This window comes from Oryctolagus cuniculus, chromosome 1, assembly GCF_964237555.1.
Source record: "Oryctolagus cuniculus chromosome 1, mOryCun1.1, whole genome shotgun sequence".
Classification (NCBI taxonomy): domain Eukaryota; kingdom Metazoa; phylum Chordata; class Mammalia; order Lagomorpha; family Leporidae; genus Oryctolagus; species Oryctolagus cuniculus.
Window position 1 is genome coordinate 80,349,829 of NC_091432.1, and position 24,334 is coordinate 80,374,162.

General features: G+C 36.9%; 1 protein-coding gene and 1 non-coding gene across 8 annotated transcripts in view; one reads left to right on the forward strand and one right to left on the reverse strand.

Moving 5' to 3' along the window:
- NOX4 (NADPH oxidase 4) overlaps positions 1-24,334 on the reverse strand; it is a 202,004-nt gene that overhangs the window by 86,855 nt on the left and 90,815 nt on the right. For all 7 annotated transcript variants that reach the window (XM_051820907.2, XM_002708641.5, XM_070076632.1 and 4 more), the window contains 3 exons: positions 19,632-19,796; positions 19,455-19,517; positions 430-490 (listed from right to left, as the gene is read on the reverse strand). In XM_051820907.2, the coding sequence (XP_051676867.1) occupies positions 430-490; positions 19,455-19,517; positions 19,632-19,796 (289 nt within the window). The remainder of the gene's footprint in view (positions 1-429; positions 491-19,454; positions 19,518-19,631; positions 19,797-24,334) is intronic.
- On the forward strand, positions 6,350-6,454 carry LOC127485110 (U6 spliceosomal RNA). The gene has a single exon (XR_007912284.1). It is a non-coding gene; the product is annotated as a U6 spliceosomal RNA (small nuclear RNA).

Consider the following 24,334-nt stretch of genomic DNA (forward strand, 5'->3'; position numbering starts at 1 on the left):
GGGGGAAAAAGCCACTGTAATCCATAGGCTGTACTTTGGAAATTTATATTTGCTAAATAAAAGTTAAAAAAAAGAATGAACAATGCTTCTTTTATTTACTCACAACTCTTGATCCAATACGTTTTTCAGATAACAAAAGAAATAATTGAATAGATGAGTAAAATATCACCAACATATATGCTATTAAAAGTGGCCACTATTCCAAGGAATATAATTACTGATATCCACAGTATTCTGACTCCAAAAATACATCTTTATAAGAAGAAATGATAGATGTCAACATAGTACAGATAAAGAAAAAGAACAACAGCTTGAAACATGGACACAATTCCATACAAGCTGGTAGTTTTATTATTTAAACAGATTCAAATTATATTTACATTTCATTATTTGCAAAACATGTATCTTAAAATTCTATGTTCTACATACCTGTCCAGTCTCCTACTATTTTAAGATGGACTCCAAATGTTGCTTTTTTTTCTGTAGGACACTAAAAAGAAAATAAATACTACAGTCAATTCTGATTCATATGATGCATTACCAGACTATGACTCAATTACAACTTTTATTCTCATAGCAGGTCTCCCAAATCAATAGATAATTGAAAGGAACAGATTAAAATCAATACAGATTTTCATTAGTGGAAGAAAAAAGCAATGTCCACCAGTCTATAAGACTGTCTACATTTCTGTAAAAACCCATTAAAAGTCATATAAAATACATAAAATACACAATCTTGCTGAAACTTGTCTTAGTTATAATATAGGAAAGGAGTCAGATATCAATCATAAAGGTAGAAATGAAGCTAATGTTTTTCACATCATTTCTCCTAACGAATTCCACGATGAAAATTAATCAAGGTGGCATGAATTTTCTATGTCCAGAAACTAGGGTTATCTTGAAGCACTTCAATTAGCTACTTCCCTTAATTCTCAGAAGACATTTAGAGTGAAATGGTGAGGATCTCTAGAGAGTGGAATGAGTTGTATAGCTAAAGGTAAAGACAAGTGCCAGGACTGGCGCTGTGGCATAGCAGGTAAAGCCACTGCCTGAGGTACCAGCATCCCATATGGGTGGCAGTTCGAGTCCCAGCTGCTCTACTTCTGATCCAGCTCTCTGCTATGGCCTAGGAAAGCAGTGAAGATGGCCCAAGTGCTCGGGCCCTTGCACCCATGAGGGATACCCGAAAGAGGCTTGCTCTCTCTTTCTCTCTCTGCCTCTCCCTCTGCCTCTCTGTAACTCAGCCTTTCAAATAAATAAATCTTTTAAAAAATTGAAAATCTAGTAAAGTACACCATTTAGGAAAAAAAAAAGAGACAACCCCTTTGCTTATGTATTCAGGATTTATGAAATCCAGAAAACAGGTAGTCAAATGAGATGATACATTTTAGTCCACAATAAGGAAATAAAGAATATACTCCTACTTTTCATATTCTCAGTCCTTTTCTACCATTACATAATTCAATAATTTTAAATAATATGTTTTTTATAACACATTTGGAAGCACTGTCTAACTTGAACTGATAACAGGGTAATATTTCTGGTTAAAAATAATTACAGAAGCATCATCCTACTGAATTATCAATTTGTTCAAGAATATTGAACTACATCCAGCAGAGATATTAAGGACTGAATAGGATATGAATATTTTTTGAAGTCCATAGCATTCTGAAAATACATCTTTCCTGAGGGTAATGGAAGAGGGATCATCTGCCTATAAATTGCCAACATTCATCATGTACAATATGCCCAGGGCAGTACTAAGTGCCTTATTTCTAAAATCTCACAACAGTGTTGTCTTTTATGTGCCAATAAATTGAGTAACTGCGACTTTAAGATGTCAACTTGCTTAAGATCATACAACTTGCAAAAAGACCAGACAGAATTTTGATGTGGCTCTACTAGACTATATGGAACTCAACTGTATCAGAACACTGCCTCCATTAAAGCAAATGTATAGAATATGGGTGAGGATTGCATAAAAAAAATCAAATGGAGTAGGAAAGCAAAAAGGTATTTATTGAAGACTAGTAAAATTTGTGTGCAACAATATGAATTATGAGAAATTAGAGGCTAACAATTAGGTATAAATGAAATAAAATGGCAATGGTTCTAAAGGCCCATGGCTAAAAATTGGGTTACATAAAGCAAGTCTAAGACCTTAGAGCTCACTTTCTTGACTAATTAATGTGGGTAATACAATAATGCTAGAAGGAGAAAAGATAATGGAATAAATAATATCATGGAGATATGCTTACAACTCATCAAAAGTGGCTTTAAAAAACAGTGAAAATCTAAATAAAAAGGTAGGTATTAATCACTTGTGCATAATAAATTGTAAGCAAATTAAAAGTACATAAGCTCTATTTATGGATGGGAATTAACAAAGAATTTCCAAACCACTACTGTACTACATTCAGTTTTTGATAGGACTACTACTGTTAACAGTAGCATAAAATATTAAAATAAATATTTAGTAAAGGGGTTATTAAAAAATTTGAAGCTTTAAATATTTGCAACTTCACTTACAAGTTGGGTATTATTTACCTAAAATGCTTGCAACCATAAGTATTTTAAATTTTGGAAATATATAAGTAATCACATATTTTGGGGATGGTACCCAAGACCAACTAGAAATTCATTTATGTTTTATATGCATGTTATACACAGAACCAGAAGGTAATTTTATATGATTTTTTAGTGCACCTGTGTTTTTCAGTACATGAGGTCAGGTGTGCAATTCTTCACTTGTGGCATCATGCCCATCCTAAAATTTTTGAATTTTGGAGCATATCTGGGTTTTCCATTTTTGGATCATGGTTAGTGAAACTGTAAAATTATTATTATGAATTTATTTCATTTACATGGTAGTTTCCACTGACAGCAACCAGATCGGGCCCTAGTAAATCTCCAAATAAGATTATATCATCTGTAGAAAACACCCACCATTTTCATTTCACTGATGTAAAGGCTGGTCAGATTGTGTAATAAAATTTGTAGCTCACAGAAAGGAAGATCAAGAATTACAGGCTACCAATGTGATTATCTACAGGCTGCTTGATATTTTTCATTGTGAACTAGATCTTAGGCTATTAAAAGATTATCTAAGTCAAAAATGTATCAGAATGGGAAGCAAAATTAGTTTGGCATTGTGTGCTTGAGTATGCCTCTGGCTGGATTCAATCTCATAATGCATTCTATAAGAAAATATACATTTTATAAATATTCATGTCTCTGTTCAAGTTTTTCAGTTTAAACCCTGGAAAAAGTAATTGCTTATGATGCTTAGCATCCCCTTGTTCTCATCAGGGACTGTAAACCTCCTCTCGTAGGTGCTGGTGGATGTATCAATAGAGCTTCAAAAGCTGGTCTGCTTTTGAATGAATAAAATATAATACATGTCTCTCAACATCATGGGAATGATGCCTTTAAAAGTCACTGACACTTCTCCAACTTTGGCAGGATTAAAGAAGACAGACTAACACAGTCTTTACTTAAGCATATCACTTCATATTTGACTCATATTTGAAGGTTTTCATGGGGTAATATACTGAATGATTTTATATTATGTGGTGTATAAACATGAATAAAGATCTAGAATCACATTTAACTATCTTTGCAAAATAATATTCAGAACAGTGTGGTGATTCTTGAATATTTTCTCAGTACATTTTATTTATTTTTAATATTTTTAAAAGATTTACTCATTCATTTTGAAAGTCAGAGTTATAAGGGGAAGGGGGAGGGAGAGAGAGAGAGAGAGAGAGAGAGAGAATATATCTTCTATTTACAGGTTTTCCACAGGTGGGAGCAGTAGTACTATGCCAGGCTGCAGCCAGGAGGCAGGAGCTTTATCTGGGTTTCCCATATGGGTGGAAGAGCCACAAACACTTGGGCCATATTCAGCTACTTTCCCAGGTCATTATCAGGAAGCTGGACCAGAAGTGGAACAACCAGGACAGGAACTGATGCCTCTATGAAATGCCAGCATCATAGAGTACAGCTTTACCCACTCTGCCACAACACTGACTCCTTCTCAACTACATTTTAAAGTCTTGTTTATTTGTATTTATTTGAAAGTCAGAATGACTGAGAACACACACACACACACACACACACAGATTGATCGTCGAAGCACTGTTCCCTCCCCCCAAATACTCCCAACAGCTACTGTTTGGCCAGCCTAAAGACAAGAAACCAATCCAGGTCTTATGTGGATGGAAGGAATCCAAGTATGTGAACTGTCACCTGCTGCCTCCCAAGGTCTACAGTAGCAGGAAACTGTACTGAAAGCAGTCAGGGCTGAAACCAAGCATTCTGATGTAAGGTAAAGCTGTCCCGAGCAGTGGCTTAGCTTTTGTGCCATAGACTCACCCCTCTCACTGTCCCCTTAACAGTTGTAGATAATGTCTCAAAGGAAAGAAACAATAACATATTAATATCTATAGCTATACTGTTTATCCTAAAACATTAATAAAGGAAGATTCTTATTACTAACTTTCAGGAAAAAAATTAATAAATAATATGCATTCTTAAGCGCACATTAAAACAAAATTACAGAAAATCATGCTTTTCTCTATGCACAGTTAAAATGTAGGGGAATGTATATTAAGCTATTAGGAAGATTAGCCTTTGAGAAGTAGAATTGAAAACACAGAAAGTAAGAATTTGCACTTTTTTCACACACTTCTATCTCTTAAATTTGCTATAGTTTTAATTTATATAATATTTCAAACATTTAATTTAAATATAAAACATTATAACATTGCTGAGTCTTACTTTAGCTTCCTAGATATAGAGAATGGAGTTTGGTTTATGTTGACCTTAATACAAATGCCTGGATATATATCCCCCAAATTTAAGGATAACAGAAATGAAAAGTGACAAAATCAGTGTAACAACTGATCTTTAGCAATGGGGAAAAAGTGATCTTTTCTAATTAGTTTTTCAATATGGCATTTTTATGGATTTTTAATGTGCACAAGAGACCAATGATTTTATAACAACTCTATAAAAATATAAAACATATTTTTAAACTCATCTTATGTTTGGGAATTGGGAACAGTGCTGTGGCATAGTGGGTTAAGGCACCGCATGCATTGATAGCATTTTACACAGGTGCCAGTTTGAGTCCTGGCTGCTCCACTTCTGGTCCAGCTCCCTGCTAATGTGCCTTAGAATGCAGTGAAAGATGGCTCAAGTTCTTGGGACCCTGTACCCATGTGGGAGACCAGAAGAACCTTCTGGCTCCTGGTTTTGGATCCAGCCCAGCTCTGGCTATTACAGCCATTTAGGGAGTAAGCCATCAGACAGAAGATCTCTCTGTCTCTCCCCTTCTCTTTCCCTCCCTAACTCTTTCAAATAAATAAATAAATGTTAAAAAATAATAATTTTTTATTTATATTTGGAATTAAATGTAAAAATGATGTGAATGCAAAAGAATTTACTCAAAGTGCAAAAGAAATTTAAAAGTTGCAATGCTTTTTTTTTAAGTCAAGAGGTTTACAATAATTTTAAAAAACTGACTCAAAATAGTAACATTTAATTTTCAGCATAACTACATTGGAGAAATCAGAGAAAATGATCGTGGAGTATGGTATTTTTCAGTCATTGATTAGGTATTTATTTATAATAGTCTTTTTCCAAGTTCTAGTTTTACCTTTTCTACTTCCTACTAGACATTACTACCTGAAATCTACTCTAAAGTTAATGTTTCTAAAATTTTGGGTATCTTAGTTCTCAAATTATTTGCTTCTTATAATTCCCTTGTATCTGGAAATGGAACCTGCATCTCTCACTACAGGGGCTCAAATATCAGAAGAGTAATTTATTTCTCTTGTTACTGGCATTTAATTAATTTTAAAATTATTTCAAATAATCTTCCCCCAAAAAAGTCTGATCCCAGTAATCTCATATTGATAAAACTGAACGTCCCCTTATGGAAAACCATCCATATTGTTTCATTCCTATAGCCAATGGACAAACATATCAATTCCAAATACCTTCCAGCTTTATATCCTATGTATCATTATTCACATTAATCCAGTTAAACCAACTTTTTTCAACACATACACTTTCTGAACCCTGCATCTCCTCACTCATGTGTCTATTCATTTAGAATGACTTCATTTCCACTTCTCATGTTGACCCTCACAACTCTTCAAGGCTCCTGTCAAATGTCACCATTTCAGACATCTCGATTTTCGCTGAAAAGAGAACCTTCATTTCCCTGAAACCTCATGTAATTTGTGTAGCTTTTATACTGTTTGGTTACAGTATTCCTCTTTATTTTTGTGTATTTTCTGTGTATTAGTAAACTAAAAATCTGGAGATCAACAACTATTTCTATTGCTCGCTTTAACAGCACATAAATAAAACTGGAACAATTCTGAAAGCATTAGCATGGCTTCTGTCCAAGGATAACACATAAATTTATTATGTGTTACATATTTTTTTGTTGTTGTTGTGGTGCAGTGGTGAAGCCACTACCTACAATACCAATATCCCATACTGGAGTCCGAGCTACTCTACTTCTCATTTAGCTTCATGCTAATGTGTCTGGGAAGCAGCAGATTACAATCCAAATACTTTGGCCCTTGCCACCCACTTGGGAGACCCATAGAGAATTCTGGGCCCTTGGGGCCAGCACCATGGCACATTAGGTTAATCCTCCGCCTGCGGTGCCAGCATCCCATACGGGCACCAGTTCAATTCCCGGCTGCTCCTTTTCCAGTCCAGCTCTCTGCTATGGCCTGTGAAAGCAGTGGAAGATGACCCAAGTGCTTGGGCCCCTACACCTGCATAGGAGACCCAGAAGAACCTCCTGGCTCCTGGCTTCAGATCAGCGCAGCTCTGGCTGTTGTGGACATTTAGGGAGTGAACCAATGGAAGGAAGACCTTTCCTCTGTCTCTCCCTCTCATTGTCTGTAAAATCTTAAATTTTAAAATCTTAAAAGAAAAATAATGAGAATTCTGGGCCCCTGGCTTTAACCTGGACCAATCCCTGTCATTGAGATAGAGCTCCTTTTCTCTCTGTCTCTCCCTCTCTCTCTGTAACTCTGCCTTTCAAATAAATAAATCTTTAAAAAATTTTTCTAAATCATTATTATATTCCATAGTATATTATACATATAGTATGTCAGGTTAATAAACAAATGTCAGTTAGAAATAATGGAGAATTTACCCAAGAATCAATAAGGACTTCAAAGATATGTAATTCCTGGATGAATTATTCATATACTTTACAAATACTTATTGAAAGTCCAAAATATTCCAGAGACTGTACTAGGACCTCATATAATTTCACAAATGAGGATTGTTCTAAAGTAGGGGAGAAGATAGTGAGCCAGGAGCATAGACTCTATTACAGTTAAGGCAATTTTGTGACAGTAAATACTGTCACAGATGTAAAATTTTCATGATTACTTGATAGAAAAAGCAGCATTTACTTGTGTATTTGAATGAAAATATAGTCAGTGTTAAACAAAGACTCTGACAAGTATGTTATGTTAGTAGAATTTTTGTTAACTTGAATGAAAAGAATGGATTTATCTCAAGCCCCTCAAGGAAAAAAAAAAAAACTAATACAACTCATGATTACAAAAATACAATCCACAACAAAGACAACATAAGAGTGATGACAACAATAGAGTCTGCGTAAATTTCAAAATTAACCGTGTTTCTCCTATAAACTGTGTATGGAATGTGAAAGAAGCAGTCATCAAGGCTGATTCCAAAGGTTTTGGTCTGAGCAACTAGAGTTCCATTAACTGAGTCAGAGAAAGCTGGGTGTCGGGAATGGGTTCTGATGGCCATCTGTAAATCTCAGTTAGGACAGGTTATTTCAGGTAGCAGGGAGCGCACACACATTCATCAATACTCTCAGTGAGTGACTCAACTCTGCCTTCCACTGTCTCAGTTATCTCTGGAGGCTTTGAGTTCCATGTGTGTTTGTCTTTGTGTTTGTGGAGAGTACACAGTTCCCTTGTTTATGCTTCAGGAAAGATGCATCTAGAGGTCAAAATTCCCCAATCTGAACAAATTTATCATCTTTTATATCTTGAGTCCAAACCCCAAATTCCTCCTATTGTCTCAGACCTGAGCTTTTCTAATGTTGTGATAGAAAGAGTTTGCTTCTCATAGTGATTCAAAGGGATTTCAACTTCATGTTTGTTTAGTCAGTTTCAAAACTATCAAAAATGTGTTGGGTATCCATCTATTGTAATCACTCTCATGTTATCAATGACACTATATGGAACTCCCATAGAAAAGCATTTAGCTAGAGAGGAAAAGGGATTCAAGGTATGTACACAAGGCCAGTGCCACAGCTCACTTGGCTAATCCTCTGCCTGCGGCGCCAGCACGCCAGGTTCTAGTCCTGGTTTGGGTGCCGGATTCTGTCCCGGTTGCTCCTCTTCCAGGCCAGCTCTCTGCTGTGGCCTGGGAAGGCAGTGGAGGATGGCCCAAGTGCTTGAGCCCTGCACCCGCATGGATGACCAGGAGGAAGCACCTAGCTCCTGGCTTTGGATGGGCCATGGCGGCCATTTTGGGCATAAACCAATGGAAAAGGAAGACCTTTTTCTCTGTCTCTCTCCTTTCTCACTAAGTCTGCCTGTCCCCCCCCCCCCAAAAAAAAGGGTATATACACAAGAGTCTTCTAATAAGTGGAGCTCATGGTTATGACAAGGGAAGGGGGGAAAAAAGACTGAATGAAAAATAGGCAGAAAACTAGGAGAAAGCCACCTGAGTGGAAGTCCTCGACACAGAATGGGAAAAATATTTCAATAAAATAAATGATAAACTGTATTAGTTGCTACTAATCTGTCAAGCCAGTTAAAGATCCGGAAATCACTATTAGATTAGCAATAAATATGGTCATTATGAATTGTGGAAATGTTTCAGCAGGTGCAGTGGGCAAAAGGCAAACTTCACACAAAATGTGAGGAAAGGAGGTGAAGAGCTTCTGGTACTAGCTAGGAGGTGTGAACCAAGAGGGGAATTTTGGTCATCATTTCTTCTTGATACCCAGGTTAAAAAGAGTCATGCAAAGATACTGATTGAACAAATGAAGCTTCATATTAAGCAGAACATTAAACTCTGAATATATTGAGCTATTTAGGCTTATATTTATCATGCAGGCTCTCATTAGCCACTGGGGAAATATTTTCTTCCCCCTCACTCCTGGAAAAAAGCCAAAGTAGAGTAGCTAGATGAGATGTAATTCCCAAAGAACTCACATGCCCAGTTATACCACATCCACACTAATGACTGTCTGGGGCAATTCTCACCACCATGCCTAGTTTACACGTATGACACCTTGTTGCCATGCTCATCTGTTATCAAACTCAGCTGACTTTCTAAGCTTTCCAAGCAAAATACTTGTGAAACCCTGGAGTATAGCAGTTTTTAAAAGTTAGACAGATGAGAGTAAGACCAGAGATCAAAACAGCTGATGTAGACTTCCTGGTTATAATAAATACATGGAATTAAATAAAACAACAACACAATTTTGCCAGTCTTTAGGAAATGCATTGCCATTCTTGTCTGTTTTCCACTGAAAACAGGAAAAACTATTCCCAGTGTGAGTGGCTGAGAGATCAAAAACAAAAGGAGAAAAATAATGGCAAGTGCAGGCTTGCTATGTGAAAGTACAGACAACAACAAACTAACAGCTAGACTTGCCTCTGACTCATGGAAAAATATGTGAAATCAGGTTATTCAAGCTTAAAAATAATGAATCACACAACAATCTAGACTACAGATGGCAGAAAAGCACAGTTGTTTCTGAGTAAAAATAATAAAGCATATAGACGTACTTACATAAGCTTCAGTCAATACTATTATTAAAAAGGCAGACTCTATACTATGTCTATAATTGAAAATATTAATGAAAAATACATCAGAAAACATAAAAAGATAGCACATTTGTAGTAAATATTATAAACAGGCCCCACAACCTCTTAAGATCAGGATTTAAAAAAACATTTCAGGGCCAGTGTTGTGGTGTAGTGGGTAAAGCTGCCAGCTGCCATGCTGGGATTCCATATGGGTGCTGGTTTGAGTCCTGTCTACTCTACTTCTCATCTAGCTCCCTGCTGATTTTCCTGAGAAAGCAGTACAAGATGGCTCAGGTACTTGGGCCCCTACACCCACTTGGGAGACCTGGAAGAAGCTCCAGTTCCTGGCTTCAGACCATGGCAGTCATTTGGGGAGTGAACCAACATATGGAAGATTCTCTTTCTTTCTATATCTCCTCTCTCTCTCTCTAACTCTGTTTTTCAAACAAATAGATATATCTTTAAAAAAAACTTAAAATCATCTCTAATTTATACACATAAATAGGTGAGAGTATACCTTAATAGAAGATGTGTTATGGTAGAAAATCTAAAATCTGGCAATTGCACAGCACAACTGGGAAGCACTAGTAGAAATATATTACACAGCTGAAGAATAAAATGTAAAATTATGCACAGTTTTTAAGTCATCATATGTTTAAAGAAGAGAAAAATCAGGAACTTGGATTCTGATTCCAACTTTGTTATCAATTGTTACTTTGGTCACTTAATCTATGCTCTAGTCCTCTCTAATATATATAATTTGTGATTGGAATTACAAATTTTTAAGTCAGTTAATCTAGGACATATTAATCTAAAATTTAATTTCTAATTTTAAAAAAGTAGAATTATTTCACACAAGGTTTGTATTTTTAAAATGCTACTTGTAATGGACAATGTAGTACATTGTCCAGATCCTGTCCCTACACTTCTTCCTCCCAGTTTTCAAGACCAGAACACTCATTAATGATTATATCAGCTGCTGAGAGTGTTGCTGGCTAAGGGATTGCTACTGAGACTCTCCAAATTGCTCAACACAGAAGAAGGATTCCTTGCCCATGTCTAAGTGCTCCATCAAGGAGGCATCTGAATTCCAAGGACTGGTCATTTAAGGGATACAAGAAATTGTTCCTCTTCTTCAAAATAAGATAAATAAGACTGCTGTCAACTACCATTTCAGTTGCACAGCTCCTGCCCAATCTTCTGAAGCTTCAGCTGTGACTATAACACACAGTTCAAGTTCTGTCTTATCTTCCTAGCCCCTCAACCACTGTTGAATGTTGTGCTGAGCATAAATCCTAACAAACCTCCTATATATAAATATCTGCTTCCCAATCAGTTTCCCAAAAACTCTACTAAAGGATCATTCATCCAAAGGCTAGTAAACTGTAAGAGGTAAATCATGAGTTCCCCAAGGATGGGTATCTAAACCAGTCTGTGGTCAGAGGTCAGTCAGTTACTACACACTGCAGAATGAGTCAAAAATTTAGTTAAATCCATGCCTGCGTCCCTCAGTCACAATCAGAAACTATAATAAGAATGATTTACTGACAACTTACTACAGGCCAAACATCATGCTTAGCATTCAATTCCTTATTTGTAATTAATACATGCAGTAATTCCATAGAGAAGGTGCCATTATTAACCACCTGTTGTAAGGAAATAAGCTAAAAGTTAAGTTTGTTAATTCTCATGTCTAAGCTCATAATACTAAGAAGTAAGGGCTGCAGGTCTCCAACCCAGGATGCTGGATTCCAGAGTTCACGGTGTAATACAATGCAGTGCCCTCTGATTTCCATCAGTCTTGTCGGCAAACATGTACTTAAGGCTCTGCCTTGAAACAATGCAGGTGCGCAGCAGAAAACAATTACAACTTCCTGGGAAAGCCCACCAAATCAGCAGGTCTTCCTTGTGTGGGAAAGTTGATGTCATGTACAGGAAATATCGAAGCACTTGAAGGAACCAAAACTCCAAATTTGGATTCCCAACAAATCAAGGCTGAAAGCTTAGCTGTCCGCTGAATGACCAGCATTTCTGTGCCTTTATCTTTCATACTTTCAAGCTGTGTCTTCCAGTTTCAAAGACTTAATCTCCAATTCAAAAATTTGTGATAACTGTATTTATAGGTTGGATTCTTCCTAACACTGGCACTGTATAAGAAAATACGTATCAGACTTTTCAAGCAGGAGAATGTTTGTGATTTTCACCTCTCCAGAATATTACAAAAACCTTCTTCTATTGTATTTTCCTCTCAAAAATGCATTTTTATATTTCAATAAATCTACTGAATATTTCTCTTGAAAAATATTTTTTATTTTCAATAAATCTCTCTTAAATGTTATGTTTTTTGTTTATATTGACTCCAAAACATGAATGTTCAAAAGTAACAATATTAGAAATATGAAAGCACTGAGCATCAATGGATGGAGTGGCAGGACACAGACAGTGCAGAATGGCAGAGAACATGCCTTTCAGCCAGGCAGGTCTGTGTTTGTTGTCGCTCCCCCTCTTCATGGAGGAACAACACTAAACCCTGCCTAGGCTTCCTATCCGAGTCACAGCACCATTATGTCGCTCCCCGTCTTCGCGGAGGAACGACACAGGACCCTGCGCTCTTCTTTTGTCTGCTCGGCCCTCCCCGGGTTTGCTGCTGGTTCTTCCGGGTTGGCTGCCATCCCTCCACCTCCGTGGAGGGGCGCGCCCCCTGCCACCTTCCCCACTTCCGCAGGGGAGCGGCACACCGCCGGCCGGCTCTCTCAGGGGCTGCACAGGTGTTCCTTCAGATAGATGTTCTGGTGCATGTTGTCTCTCTCCTCCTTTATAGTCCTCTTCCACCAATCCCAACTCTGCTACCCACACGCCGAGTACGCTGCTCTCCTCCAATCAGGAGCAGGTCCCGCTGCTTGTTGGTTGAACTGGAGGCAGCTGTGTAGAAGCTGTTTCCTCCTCTCCCAGCGCCATATTGTGGGAGAGCAGATGCATAGAATAAGTCTTAATTCCAGTAACTTAGTCTAGTCCGAGTTGCTCCCCACAGTTTGTATCTCACCTCTGTCATCAATAAGCTGGGAAATTTTAGCATATCATTAAATTTCTCTGAACCACATTATTTTCTGCATCATATAATCCTCTGAGACAGAGTTAATAACACTTGTCACACAGGAATATAGTAAGAATCAAATAATATAACAGCTGAAAAGATTATGAAGGGACCTCTTAGGTATTTAATTACTAGGGACTATTACCCTCAACAAAGATGAGATGTATGCATACTTTTTAGTGGGAATCACCATATGGGAAGCTACTGTGAAAAATTTTACTTCAAAGAAACCCTTAAGGAACCAGCACAATAGAAACATGTTTAAAAGCATGCATTTTACATCTATTTGCCAAATAAAAGAAACGGGACAAAAAAATGGAAATGGTATGAAGACAATAGATCAACCTAACAGCATAATGTCAAATTAAGCCTAAGATATTTGCTTTACTCAAATTCATTTCAAGGCAGTAACAAGATTTACCTATTTTTCCAAATATGAAAGCAGAAACTCCCTGGGGAATAGTACAAGTGAATCAGCTAGCTACACCACCAAAATCTGGGAAGGCTATAAGCCCTTTCCTAAGCTTAGACACAGTGCATGGAAAACAGATGGCCTGATAAAAATAATTTCTTTTGCCTTAAAAATTTATTTTGGAAACCACTAGCCACTACTAATTATTTAATATATTTATGAAATATGTTTTTTAAAATTATACCTTGATTTAAGGTTTAATAAGATATAAAGAAAATTTTATAAAATGATGTTTAAAATATAGATGAACGTGAACACAAAATCTAAACTTGTAGATTCCATTTCTACATCAGTCTGTAGGTTGCTAGGCAAATCTGAGAAATATTGATAGCCTTTGTCCGACAAGTAATTTTTCATTGTTAGCTCTGATAATGGGAGAGAGGAGGTAAAAAAAATTACCTTTTGTCTCAGACTAGATAGTACACACAAATTGTGTTGACTTGTCTTAGGCAGCTTTTTTCCAACCACCTTAGCCAAAAGAACATTTCTCTTCTGTTTCTCCGCTAGAAAGAAATAGGTACCATGATCCCAAATATTAGACTGAAAGCGTGATTTGCAAGTCTATTCCGACTGAAAACCACTTTGTCAATAAGCATTTCTCCTTAATTCTTGTAATGTTTCCTTTTCTCAGGCTTTACCATCCCAAGTAAGAGCATGCTAGAAAGTGGAGTGATAAAAATGATCTATTCATAACTTCCACCTAGGGCCCAAACTCTAACTATAAATTGGGTATTTTCTTTTGCTCTGTCATCTATTACATATCAGGTTATTCTGTGTATCAAATAATGTGCTATGAACTAGTCTCTGAAAAGGCTCATGGATCTCATTGTCTAGGAAGGACATAGGTATTAAGCAAATAATGTAATGATACTGTTCTTGAGGAAGATATACAGGTTGCTCATAAGATAGAAAAGGTCAAGAAACCTCACCTAAAAGAAAGGGTCAGTGGAGCCTTCTCAGTGGGAGGGATGCTAAGATGAGACGTGAAGGATAAGCAGAAGTTCCTGGGCAAATGCACGATGTCTAGTGTGTGAGTGAGTGAAAGAAACAGTAATTCATTCCCAGTGTAAACCCAAAAGTGGAAAAGTCTTTAAGTGTTAAATAAATAGGTGAATGAATTTAATGAAATTGTTTATCAAGGAATTTCTGAAGACCGTCAATACATCAATTTGCACTACAGATATCTTTAAAAAGCTATAAATACGCATTTACATATATGTGTGCATATATATGTGTGTGTGATAATATATATATATATATATAAATCAATTCCCTTAAGAGAATTGAAGTGGATCCTATAATGCACTTAAACTCACTATCCTTCTTCTTTAATTATTCTCATGAGAAATTGTTGTAGACTCAGAGGAAATAAGGAAAAACCTTTTCTTAACTGAACAAAAAGGAAGACAAAAGAAGATTGTGATGGATATTAGTTCCAGGCTTCCATACTCTTTGCCTCCGTTGAATGCATTTCTGAACTCAATTCTTCTGAAACAAGCCTGCACAGAACCTTAGTGCTGAGGAGTCCCTGGGCCACCTGCAAGTGCAGGGCCATGGGTCTTTGCTGCAGGAGCTGTCACAGGACAGGTCAGGAGCTTTGTACACCTAACAGAGCTTCACTGAGTTAAGGAAAAGTCCTACCATTTCTTCCTAGCATTCCAAACACATATCATATTTCCCAAGGTAGTCACAAAACCAACATTGGTTCTCCAAGAACAGTGTGTTGTTGTTCCCATTCCCAAACCTGAAGATTTCATAGGAAAAAACTTTTCATCATGACAAACTGTCAAGTACTTGAAGCTAGCCTCACATCATTTTAACTCGTGGTCAACTGGTTAGATATTTGTACTGCTATCCTACTTTTCCTTTGTATTCATATGTACAAACTCTTATTTGGGAATTGGTGATAGTAAATATAAAAATAATCAGATTCTCTTTCAAATCACTATACCTTAGGGCAGTGTCCAGGAACTCATTTTAACCAAAATAAGTTTCATGGAATTCCAAAGAAGTATCTAGTGGACCAAGCAAGAAAGTATTTTTACATGACAATATTCATATGAGTAGGAACCTTCACATGGATACCACTTGAAAGGGAGTTGTTCTCACTGATGTAGGAGTAGAGCCCCCAGACACAAGCTAAGCACTCCAATCCCCAAATTCTGTACTGTCTCCTAAATTCTTCCTCTCGTGTTGGACTCCAGGAAAGCATCTTGGTGTCCTTATTCCCCTTAAACTAAATTGGACAACTACTGATAAGCTACAGGAGTTCTCAACTGTGGGTGATTTTGCAATTCAGAGCATATTTGGGGGTTATTATTGGCATTTAGTTGGTAGAATTTAAGGATGCTGCTAAACACCTTATAATATACTCGTGAAAGGACCAAGTCAAAGAATTCTCTGACCCAAGATGTCAGTAATGACATAACTGAAAAACTGGTCTAGCACAATTATTCTTGCAAAAACATCTATGAGATAGCTTTTTGTAATTTGTAGAAGAGTCATATTGTTAGAAATATCTTTCTTATATTGAATCAGAATTAATTTTTCCTAAATTTTTTACCTATTGGCTTTATTTCTACACCTTGGTACATAGGAAGGGAAAAAATCCCAAATTCTTCATCTACATGACAGATTATTAAATTATTTGAAAGTACCATCTACTATCATATGCCCAAATTCTCTAATTTTCATGTTGAAAAACCCTATGTTCATGTACTACACATGCTTCCCCAAAATAAACATAATATCTGATGTAATATTAATAATGCAAACTAAAACCATATAAATATTATCAAAGAAATACTAACAGAGTTCCCAAGCACAGACTGCCAACCATGTAACAGAGGTTTTGCACACATAATTTTATTAAAGTGATATTGACAATATCCCCTCCAGATAAGCACCATTAACAACACACTGCAGATAATGAAACTGAGGTTCAGAAAGATGAACATATATTCACAAACATGGTACTAGTAAGGGCCCTGGGACTGAATTTTAAAGTTCATGCTCTATGCATTAATATTTACTACCATGATATTTCAAATATAATTCAGTTTCCCTTTTTCAACTTGCCACTACCTTAGTTCTTTGTGTTCTCTACAATGCCTCCAGCCATATGTTTTGCCTCCCATCTCTGTCTAAATAAACTTCAGACTGTCACAGCTCTTAGTACAACCACATGTTAAGAAGCAGGTCAGGCCATGCGTGACTTAAAGCCTTTTGGATTCTTTTGGATTTCCCACTTTTCTCTGTGAAAGGGGCATGAGCCCATGGAAAGAGATTAGATCTAGCAGCCTCTACTTGCATGTACCCTAGGTGGACATTCTTTGATTTTCTGTTTTGCAAGACAGAGAACACAAAAGATTTCAGTATTAGAATATATCCTGAAATAAAGTAGTTTCTATGTTTTCTTTTTAAAGGTTTATATATTTATTTGAAAGGTAGAGTTACAGAGAGAAATCGAGAGACCTACAGAGGAGAGACAGAGAGAGAGAATATGAGAATGAGAATATGTCTTCTACTTGCAGTTCATTACCCAATTGGCCACAGTGGCTAGAGCTGGGTTAGGCCCAAGTCAGGAGCCCAGAACTCCATCCAGGTCTCCCACGTGTATGCCAGGGACTCAAGTACTTGGGCCATTTGCAGCTGCCTTCCCAGCTGCATTAACAGGGAGCTGGATCAGAAGTGGAGCAGCTGGGACTTGAACCAGCAATCATCTGGGATGCTGTCATCATTTTTGTCAGTGTAACCTGCTACTCCATGGTGCCACTCCCCAATGTGCATGTTTTCTTGAAGCTGGCTGATGGGTTCAGAGTGGTTTGTTACACTGTTCTCTCTTCTGTGTATATTGGAAAAAAAATTTATGAAAAAATTTCTATTTTCTCCATATTTAGCATTCAGTAACTGTCTTCTTTTATTAATTCCATACTCTCTAATTAATGTTATGGTAGAGAAACAAATATATTTCAAAATAAAATGTCAAAAATTATTTCTTTTTACCCTAAGATTAGGTCAGATTTCTTAAACTACTTAAATATTATATTTTCTCCCTTTTTAATTCTTCCTTTTTTGGTTACTAGATTCATGTTTATGGGATGTATGGTTGCAAAGAAAAAGAAGTATGTCTTACAACTATAACTATCAGAAGTAAAATATTAGTCAGGAGGTCCTCATGCATTAAGTATAACCTTCTAAGCCATCTCTAGGGGGAGGAATGGACATGACTTTGCTACCCAACTTCTGATGATGTGTCCTAAGACTGTAAGGTCCCAATGTTCTATGCCATACAGACAACCAAGTTTTCACTATTCCTCCGAACAATAGGTTTCGCCTTTCACTCTACCCAGCCAGGACAGAGCACCAGATGAAAGGGTATCTGGACTCATCAGTCATCCACAACTGTGGAATAATTACAAATTAACTCTGTCCCATGGTAGGGCACCATTGCAATCTTTCTTAATAAGAGAGGATGTTGTTAATTATTTCATTAGAAGCCAAAACACTTTTTCTTAATCACTAATAAGCAAGTTTGCTACATGCAAATAGAACACAGAACTTAAGAGTAAATGAAGCAAAAACAGGAGAGTTTTCTGTTCACTTTTAAAGAAATTGTACTGAATGATTTCTGATTTTTCTCTAACCATTGGGCACCTCCTCTCTGACTCTCCTGTCTTTTGAGTAAAGTTTCTCCTAGACCATCTGTCTTCATAAGCACATATTTCAAAGGGCAAACATATTGAAAATAAAAGTCATAACAATTGTTATCACATACTTATATTTACCTGGCATTTTCTAAGCTCAGGTACTGTTTTAGACACTTTATCTGCAGTAGTTCTCTTAAACCCACAACAAATTAATGAACAGTCGCTGCTTTTATCCTACTAATATACCCAGGAATCAAATACACAAAAAGATGAAGTAACTTGCCCAAGGATTCAGTTTTCAACTAGATGAATATATTTAATTTGAAAGTCACTCCTATCCTCAGGAAAACATCAGACTCAAATCTCTGCACTTTAATGTCAGTTATTTTTCTGTCTCCTTAAATTGTTCAATTTTATTATATGTATGCATATGTTTAAATAAATCCCCATTCTCAAATATCTTTGTTAGACACTGAACCAAAACTAAATACCCACCATCAATGGGAATATTACATAAGTTACAATTTTTCCTACTGTGGATACTATGCAGTCATCAAAAATAACAAAACTTATATAAATATAGTAAAATGGGAAGTTCTGCTTAACATATATATTATTGGATGAAACAAAATAGCTATAGAAAAATGATCAAGAAAACAAATGTTATATCTATATATGTCAATATATATAAGAAAGTATCTGGAAGAATAAATGCCAAACCCTGAGAAAATGATTTAGGAGAAAAAAATTGTATTTTATACTCAATACTTCTGAATTGTTTGATTTTTTTTGTGATTGGTTTATGCTATTTTTCTGACACAAAAATAATGTTAAACAATATGCTGATAGTAAAAATAGGTATGATGTTGCCCATTACTTCAATATTCCCACTATTTATTCCATTTTGCTTTTCCAACAGTTTTTCCCATAACAACCCCCATACATAGCCTAAGTGCCAATTGCATTGGAATTTACTTTTTCTAAACATGGCAGTTTCTAAAAATTCCAAATCAACCCATAGTATCCTCTTTTTCCTCAAGTTCAATCTCATTAAAGAAAATTGTGTATGTTTTAAATTTCTTCATATGCATCATGAAAGAAAATGTGAAAATGTTCAAGAAATTTTCTGTATTATGAATCAATAAGCTTTAGTCAATTTTTAAAATATTATTCTTGAATTGAAATTTTCAGAGAATAATAAAGAGTAAATAAGTTTTAAAGTTTCTAAATAATAAATACATTTCTGTATAAAAAAAAGATAGCTTACTTGAGCATCATGGATTTTGTGACCATCGTGAATAATTTTCAGAGTAAGACAGAACAACAAAAAAAGTAAAAAAGGAAGAAAAAGATTCATCAGACTCTATTTTTTTTTAAAAAATCAAAAAAACAAACTCTCTTACCATTGTGAGGGTAAAGGGATGGTTTTCTAATGCAGACACACTGGGACAATGCAGAATAACATACTAAAAAGGAATAAATATAATTTTTAAATGAGAAAGGACGTCAACTAATACAATGATGCTATTTATGCCTGTTTATTTTAGGAACGTTTTATAAGTTGCTGACCACTGACTCACCTGGCCAGGTCTTGCTTTAAAATTTTCTTTGACCATTCGGATTTCCATGACATCTGAGGGATGACTTATAACTGAGAGGATGGTGACTGGTTTATTGCTCCGAATACACCTATAAAGTCTTTCGGCACAGTATAGGCACAAAGGTCCAGAAATCCAAAGCCAAGTCTATAGGAGAATTGTTGAGAATGTTCTTGAAAAACATTATAAGAATATTTATCCTACCCAATTGTTAGTATTACATATTTCAATAACAACATTTGATTTGTATTTTAAACAATAAAATAGAAAGAAAAATGAGTTAAACATTCACACACATTGCAACTGAAACAAAACTAAGGTATAAAAAATATTGTCAAAACCCCACACTCAAACCCAAGTGTAATTACTATTAATCATTAAGTGTTCATACTTCCCCACATTCTTTTATGCACACAAATGTATATACACATTATATTCCTCTCTCAAGAGAAAATAAAATGAAGTTATAAAGCTCAGACTAGGGGCCGACACTGTGGCTTAGCAGGTTAAGCTGCTACCTGCATATTTTATGAGTGCGAGTTAGAGTCCAGGCTGTTCCATTTCCCATCCAGCTTCCTGCTAATGCGCCCAGGAAAACAGCAGAAAATGGTCAGACTGCTTGGGCCCCTGCACCCATGTGGAAGACCCAGAAGTTCCTGGCTCCTGGCTTCGGCCCTAGCTGTTGCTAACATTTAGGAGTGAAGCAATGGATGGAAGATCTCTCTTTCTCTGTCCCTCTTCCTCTCTTTCTCTACCTCCCCCTCTGTGTATATGTGTATAACTCTGCCTTCCTAAACAGCACTCTGGCCTCAGAATCAGCCCTTAAGGCATGTGGATCCGGCTGAAAAGCCCATGAGACTATTTCAGGCATGGAAAGCCAAGACACTCTGGCAAAAAAAAAAAAAAAAAAAAAAAAACACCTAAATGAAAGATCTCCACCAGTGAGAGCCCAGTGGAAAGAACCGGTCATCAAAGAAGGAGGTACCTTTCTCTGGAGGGAGGAGAGAACTTCCACTTTGACCATGGCCTTGTCTAAATATGATCAGAGTTGGTGGACTCAGGGGGCTTCCTTACCCTTGGCAGCTCATGACTGGAGCATAGGGTGATTACTGATGCCATAAACAAGAGTGCCAATTTGTTAAGTCAACAACAGGAGTCACTGTGCACTTACTCCTCATGTAGGATCTTTGTCCTTAGTGTGCTGTACATTGAGATTTAATGCTATAACTAGTACTCAAACAGTATTTTTCACTTTATGTTTCTGTGTGGGAGCAAACTGTTGAAATCTTTACTTAATGTATGCTAAACTGATTTTCTGTATATAAAGAGAATCGAAAATGAATCTTGATGTGAATGGAAGAGGAGAGGGAGTGGGAAAAGGGAGGGTTGCGGGTGGGAGGGACGTTATGGGGGGAAGCCATTGTAATACATAAGCTGTACTTTGGAAATTTATATTCATTAAATAAAAGTTTAAAAAAAAAATAAAGCTCAGGGGCCGGTGTTGTGGCACAGTAGGTTAATCCTCTGCCTATAGCACTGGCATCCCACATGGGTGCCGGTTCTAGTCCCAGCTGCTCTTCTAATCCAGCTCTCTGCTGTGGCCTGGGAAGGGTAGTAGAGGATGGTCCAAGTGCTTGGGCCCCTGCACCCACATGGGAGACCCGGAAGAAGCACCTGGCTCCTGGCTTCAGATCAGCCACAGCTCCAGCTGTTGCGGCCATTTGGAGAGTGAATCAACGGAAGGAAGACCTTTCTCTCTGTCTTTCTCACTGTCTGTAACTCTACCTGTCAAATAAATAAATAAATAAATCTTTAAACAAAATGAAGTTCAGACTAACCTGAGGATGATTTTAGAAAAAAAAATGCCCTAGTCTCATTGTTTATTTAAAAAAAAAGAAAATCTTAGATATTTCAATGCTCAGGATGAACAGGTATAATATATGTACACATAGTACACACACATTAAATATGTACATGAAGATATTTTAAAATGTGAGATTCTAAAAATGTTGTTCACTTGCCTTAACAAAATATAATACGGACAGAAACAATGTTTAAAATTTGAAAATAGTGACAAATTTTATTTCCTGTTGAGTTGGTGGCCCTGATCCCAATATAACTGTACACTTTGAGAAGTGACTGATCCTTAGACTCTTACAATTGCACACTACACCTCCCGCATCAATTTGAGGCATCCAACCAAAACTAACTTTAATGGTAATTTTTAAAAACCTTATTTTTGTTGTTGTTGTAACCATCATCCTTCCATCCATCCAAATATGCCTCTTCTGCCTACAATGGCATTTAGCCTAACTCGATGTGAAGAGTAAGTATTGAAGAACAAATGCTGCAATGTAACTAACAGTTTGACACTTTGAGACACTCATACATTGAATATCAGGGTCTCACATAAGTGAAACAGGGGTCAACATACCTGCCTGATGGTCACTATTATGTGAAACTCAGAAAACTTTTAAAACCTGTGATTCTAATAGAAACCTAGAGAAGCACTGCTAACACAGAACACATGTTAGTGCATTGATTCCAAAGTCACCTACAAGTTCAGTTTAATTTTTTTTAAGGATTTATTTTATTTATTTGAAAGACAGAGTTACAGAGAGAGGTAGAGACAGAGAGAGAGGTCTTCCGTCCACTGGTTCACACCCCATATGGCCACAACAGCCAGAGCTGCGCCGATCTGAAGCCAGGAGCCACAAGCTTGTTCCGGGTCTCCCACATGGGTGCAGGGGCCCAAGGACCTGAGCCATCTTCTACTGCTTTCCCAGGCCATAGCAGAGAGCTGGATTGGAAGAGGAGCAGACGGGACTAGAATTGGCACCCATATAGGATGCCGGTGCTGCAGGCCAGGGCTTTAATCCGCTGCACCACAGCACTGGCCCGCAGTTTAACTTTTGACTTCTCCTTCTTCTCTTCCTAAAACAGACATCTGACATTACTATTCCTTACTTCAGCCAGTATAGACAAACAGTATAGGGTAGAACTTGCATGTGGACAATTTCCACAGCCTCAAGGAAAAATTACTGAACTACGTGTTGGGTACCCCGAGGAAGAATTTTCGAAGAGCAGGTATTTTAGTCAAAAACCGATGTTTCCACAATGTCTCTGTGACTTTCAAGTTTAGAGAATTTGGTTAAAGTATTTGGTGTTTCATCAACAGAAAAATAAGAATGGCATTCCTAATTTCAATGTTTCCAAGAGTCATTGTGAATATTGGAGGAAATTATGTATATGGAATATTTTAGCACATTGTCTAGCAGAAATTAAGCACTCAATGTTTGTTTTAATATTTACTATTTATAATATTTTATGATTATAATGCAATATTATACAATAACAAATTAACCATAATAATTGGTGTTATTGTATCTAATATTCAACTTCTCTTTTTTTATAAGTTTGTTTATTTATTTAATTAGAAATGCAGAGTGACAGAAGAAGAGCCTTAAGAGAGATCTTCCATCTGCTGCTTCACTCCCCAAATGCCCACAATAGCTATTGCTGGGCCATTCTGAAGCCAGAGAAACCAGTAACTCCATTCAGGTCTCCCACAAAAGTGGTAGAGGCCCAGGTACTTGGGCCATCAACAAGACTAGTGTCTGCTAACACTAACTGATAGAATTAAAAAGGAGAGAACTATCCAACATGGGAAGCGGGATACACAGCAAACTCATAGAATGGCAGATGTCCTAGACAACACTCTGGCCTCAGAATCAGCCCTTAAGGCATTCGGATCCGGCTAAAAGCCCATGAGAATATTTCAGGCATGAAAAGCCAAGACACTCTGGCAAAAAAAAACAAAAACAAACCAAAAAAAAAACCTAAATGAAGGATCTCTGTGAGTGAAATCCCAGCGGAAAGAACGGGCCATCAAAGAAGGAGGTACCTTTCTCTGAAGGGAGGAGAGAACTTCCATTTTGATTATGGCCTTGTCTAAATAAGATTGGAGCTGGCGAACTCAAGTGGCTTCTATAGCTTTGGCAACTCATGACAAGAGCCTTGGGTGACTACTGACACCATAAATAAGAGTGTCAATTGTTAAATCAACAACAGGAGTCACTGTGCACTTACTCCCCTTGTAGGATCTCTGTCCTTAATGTGATGTACTATGTGAATTAATGGTATAACTAGTACTCAAACAGTACTTTATACTTCGTGTTTTTGTGCGGGTGCAAGCTGTCGAAATCGATACTTAGTATATACTAAATTGATCTTCTGTATATAAAGATAATTGAAAATGAATCTTGATGTGAATGGGATGGGAGAGGGAGCGGGAGATGGGATGACTGTGGGTGGGAGGGAGGTTATGAGGGGAAAAAGCCGCTATAATCCAAAAGTTGTACTTTGGAAATTTATATTTAATAAATAAAAGTTAAAAAGAAAGAAATAAGCTGAATGGCAAGTGGATCCAGAACTCAGTCCTGGATACTCTGACATGGGATGCAGGTGTCCTAAATGGTGGTTTATCTAGCTGTGTCACAGTGGCTGCCGGTCAATCTGCCTTTCTCAATGGATAGGAAAAATATCCATCATTTCTTGCGTAGCAAATAGAAGTGCTGTAATATGCAAAGATCATATGATCAGCTAAACAGAAATTTTCTACTTGTACATTCTGTAATATCACAGGTATTTTTGTTTTGAATTTTCAGGTACCTATAATTGAACAA